This window comes from Hevea brasiliensis, chromosome 10 (assembly GCF_030052815.1).
Source record: "Hevea brasiliensis isolate MT/VB/25A 57/8 chromosome 10, ASM3005281v1, whole genome shotgun sequence".
In the NCBI taxonomy this organism is placed as follows: Eukaryota; Viridiplantae; Streptophyta; class Magnoliopsida; order Malpighiales; family Euphorbiaceae; genus Hevea; species Hevea brasiliensis.
This window is the reverse complement of record NC_079502.1, coordinates 97,484,977-97,489,242: the sequence shown is the minus strand read 5'-3', so window position 1 is coordinate 97,489,242 and position 4,266 is coordinate 97,484,977. Positions and strand designations below refer to the sequence as shown.

Below are 4,266 nucleotides of genomic sequence, written 5' to 3'. Positions count from 1 at the left end.
ACTATTAAAAAAATTATTTTTTTAAATATACTAGTTAAAAAGTATTAAAAAATAATTTAAATTAAATTTGATAAGTTTTGATCATAAAAAACATTAAAATAATAAAACAGTTTTTTTTTTCAAATTACTTTTTTTAATAGCATATAAAATAATATTTTTATTAAAAAAATAGTTTAGCCCATTGAATTGGTTGTTTGAAAACTCCATTTTGTTTTCGTGGTTCCGTCCAGTGTTGTTAGCTTTTTGCTAATGAAATTGACGGAGCCTTCTCTATGAAGCAATGGATGGGGAGTAGGCGAATTTTTGAGTTTCGTGGTGAAGAGGTGCAGGGGATTATGAGAAGGTGGTGTGGGATCCAAGGGGTTATTGTCTTGTCTCCTGGTCCTTGGCTTCACTTCTTTAGGAGGTTCAGCTGGGGTTAACGGTTTGTGCATTGGTTCTTGCTTCTCCAGCTCAGAAGGTGGTTTGTGATCTGGCTTTGTTTGCCGGAGGCTTGTGAAACAGAGTTGGTTTGCGCATCAATCTTACGTCAAATCAAAAGAAAAACAAGTTTTTAGAAGTGTGGGTTTTGTCAGCTGGGATGCTTTGAATATATAATTCAATTTGAGTTTTTCGGTTTACTCAAACTATTAATATATAATTTATAAAATTTATACTTGTATATATTGTAAGCCCTATAAGATTGTATTTTAATTTTTTTTTTTTTACAAAATCTAAATTAAAGATGTGTTCAGGTTGCTAAGAACCTTGCATATCATTGACAAAAGCTTTAGTGATAATTTAAAGATCAAGGAAGAGCAAGGGAGATCAATATTGAAGATATCCAACTTTAGCAAGATATCCAAAGCAGTCCTTGCACAACTAAAGCTTCCATTAACAATGTAAAAAGCAGAGGCATCTCGCTCATAACATGGAGATGAATTTTAACCACACAAACGAAAATATCATAGAGATGCAAAATACAAATAAAAGCTAAGATAAAATTAATCAAGCTCTATAAGCTAAATTAAGGATAAACCTCAATAATGGATCTTAAACCTAGCATGGGTTTTATCTTATAGTCGCTAAAACCAGCATCGAAAAAGAGTTTAGCCCATTCTTTTTCATTTCTCTCTTGACCAGTAACTAAGGCCATCATCAGCATATCAAAGAAGAGTTGTGTTTCCATGGCATCCTTATCTTTTTTGCGGCTTCCTATCACCATGTCTATGATAATTAGCTTCCCTCCTTCTCTTCCTTTAATGGCTTCTTTACATTGCTTCATAATCTTCATGCATTCTTCATCACTCCAGTCGTGTAAAATCCACTGGTCATCATTACAAGAAAAAAAAATTAAACTTTTATCTGTCAGATTCAAATCAAGTTATTTACTAAAATATAAACTAATCGAGTCATATAGATTATCAGGATTTAAAGCTTTAATTTTTTTTTTTGAATTTTTTAAGTTTTATTTAAATTAAAATAAATTATAGGTCATTTTAGATCAAATAGTAGATTATTTAAGCTGGCAGGTTGGGCTTGCCCCATTAAAATTGGGTTGAAAATTTGAGCTTCAAACTACTGTAGAATTGAACTTCTCGAGGAGAATCTTCAAACTGAACTTTTAGCCAATTGGACCAATGATCAGACCTAGCCAATTATTCACTGGTGAGATATGGGCGGCTGCAGGATCACCGCAGCTTCTCTTTTCTCAAGAATAATCTAATCTAATCTGATAGTCCCCAAGAAATTAAGTAGCAGCTACGGCATACAGGGGATGATAATCGGAGAGAAGGGTTAGACCTACCTTCAGTAAAATTGCATCGGAAGGAGGAATCTCCTCAAACATGTTGCCTCCAACATACTTCAAGTTGTCAGTGCCTTGCAGACCAGCCACCACATGTGGGAGATCAAACACAATGCAATCCAACTGAGGGAATGCTTTAGCTATGGCTTTAGCCACGGTTCCTGTTCCACCCCCAACATCAACCAATGACTTCAGCCCCTCAAACGCTCCCTCACACTCATTGATCAGCACATGCATAACGAGCCTAGCATCACTAGCCATTGCTTCGTTCATGAAATCGTTGAGCTTGGGTTCATGTCCAGCATACTCCCAAATTGTCCTCCCATGAGCCGTATTAAATGGAGTAGGATCATCGTTTAGGAACCAAGTGCTCACATAATGCCATGGTCTTGTTAAAATAGGATCAAGCATGGCCATCAAGAACGGTGTGACACTCAAGGGGTTGTCCTTGAGGAGGAGCTGAGATGCACTGGTGAGAACATACCCTTCTTCTTGATCATCATCTTCACTGATTTTTGCTTGAGCAAAGAAACCAGAGTGAACCAAAAGGCGCATTAGGCGAGGTATACAGCGAGCTTTGGCTGGGTGGACAGGTAAAGAAGAAATAAGCTGGGAAAGGGTAATGGGTTTGCCATGGTTGTGGATCACATCTGGGATTCCTAATTGAATTGCACATTTAAGGGACATTGAGTTGATGAAGTTAAAGATGTGGTTCCATACATGAGCTTGAGCTTGAAGAAGCTCAGCATCATGATTTGCATCAGCCAAATTGACCATCTTTTCAGGCTTTCTTGAGGAAGTGTTTATGATAATTTGGTATGGTTGATGCAATACTAAGAACAATATATAGAGTGCTGATGGGTGGATAACTTCGATACTTCATTTGATTTGGTGTAATATTATATATTGACCAAAATAAATATTTATTTTATATTACATGTTTTTCAAGTTGAGCTCTACACAGAGTCATGGAATTTACAAATAAAAATGTACTTGTTATCGCTTTTCGCGTTGTTAAGTGAACGTGATGCGTTGGTGGTTAGGGTGAAAAAGACCTGAAAATGGGCCCTTTTTTTAAATTAAAATATTTTATTGACCAATAAGGAAAAAGTAAAAAAATTCCAATTTAAATTCAGATTAGCATACCATAAAAATCTGGTATAAAATTAGAATTACGAGTATTACAAAGAAAATTCGAATGCTGAGACCAAATAATGAGACTGGCATAGAATAAGGTAGTTTAACTATGAGCAGCGATAAGCAACCATCCCTGAACGCCGACAGCCCTCGAAGAAACTCCCCATTTGCATCCCTTAACACAGCACCTTTACTATAATTATTATAATCTTTTTTACTATAATTAACAACCAATTTTTACCTGCAAACTTTCATGTGTTTTTTGAAAAAATTATTATTTGCTTCCAAAATTTTTAAAATAAAAATTTTATTTATAAATTTTATTTTTTTTAAATTACTATTTTTCCTCTAATATTTTTATATTTTTTTTTCAACTTTACACTTTTTTGTAAATTTTGTTTATAATTTTTATATTATTTAATTTTAATCTCTTAATATTATATATTTTTATTTTAACCTCTATACTTTTGTCAATATTTGATTTAACTTCTTGTAGTATTTTATTTTGGCCTCCAACCGCCCAAAATTAGATTATTAATAGTTTAGTGAAAATTAAAAAGAATTAGTACAATTATGCTCTAATTGGTGTTATGCTGTGCAGCCGTCGGCTCGTAGGCGGTGGGATTTTTTTAATCATATTGTATAAATATAATACAATTTTTAATTATTTCATGCATTATTTATTTTATTTTATAAATTATTGATTTTAATCCAATAGATACAATTTAGATTGTGTCAATGCAAACGTAATTAGCTTTGGTCATGGCGAATTTATTTTTAAAATTGGACCGAATGAGTTTGGTTTAAATATAATTTTGAATTTGTAATTTTGATTTTCGTCACTTTAAAACTGAGTTTAATTATTTCATCTTTTATATAATATAATATTAATTTTTTTTAATAAAAGCAAATTAAACTGAATTTCACTATTAATTTTTGTCTCTCAATTTTAAAATTAAAGGGAGAGAGAATAAATCTAATCTTATAAAGTTTTAATTTTTATAGAATTGAACGCTTATATTAAAAGTTTAAACTATTAGTAAATGCACAAGTTTAACTCTTTATAACATATCAATCTAAAGTCATAGGCTTAAGAGATCTAGAATGATGATCCACTGAATTAACAATTTCAATCTAATTAATTTAGACTCTATTATTAATTGATTTTGATATTAAATTTAATAATATTAAACAAACATTATTAATTGATGTGTTTGTTAATTAGTAGATATATCTGTTAATAAATAAATATACATATTACTCACAAAACAGTTATAATAACTATTAAAAGCAATACTTTTCAATGAATGAATATAATCACATCTATTAGAGGATATATGGAT

At 31.6% G+C, this 4,266-nt stretch overlaps 1 protein-coding gene across 1 annotated transcript; it reads right to left on the bottom strand.

Moving 5' to 3' along the window:
- Positions 1 to 813: 813 nt before the first annotated feature.
- Positions 814 to 2,656, bottom strand: LOC110662124 (trans-resveratrol di-O-methyltransferase). Its single transcript, XM_058128373.1, has 2 exons — positions 1,787 to 2,656; positions 814 to 1,306 (listed from the first exon to the last, which is right to left on the bottom strand). The coding sequence occupies exons 1-2, from the start codon at positions 2,561 to 2,563 to the stop codon at positions 1,007 to 1,009; spliced, it is 1,077 nt and encodes a 358-aa protein (XP_057984356.1). The 5' UTR covers positions 2,564 to 2,656; the 3' UTR covers positions 814 to 1,006.
- Between the last annotated feature and the right edge of the window lie 1,610 nt (positions 2,657 to 4,266).

Bases quoted from the DNA above. Each gene is read 5' to 3' on its own strand.
- LOC110662124 (XM_058128373.1), bottom strand. From the start codon at position 2,563: ATGGTCAATTTGGCTGATGCAAATCATGATGCTGAGCTTCTTCAAGCT. The intron at 1,307-1,786 runs GTAGGTCTAACC...AATGATGACCAG, and splicing joins CCGATGCAATTTTACTGAAG to TGGATTTTACACGACTGGAG.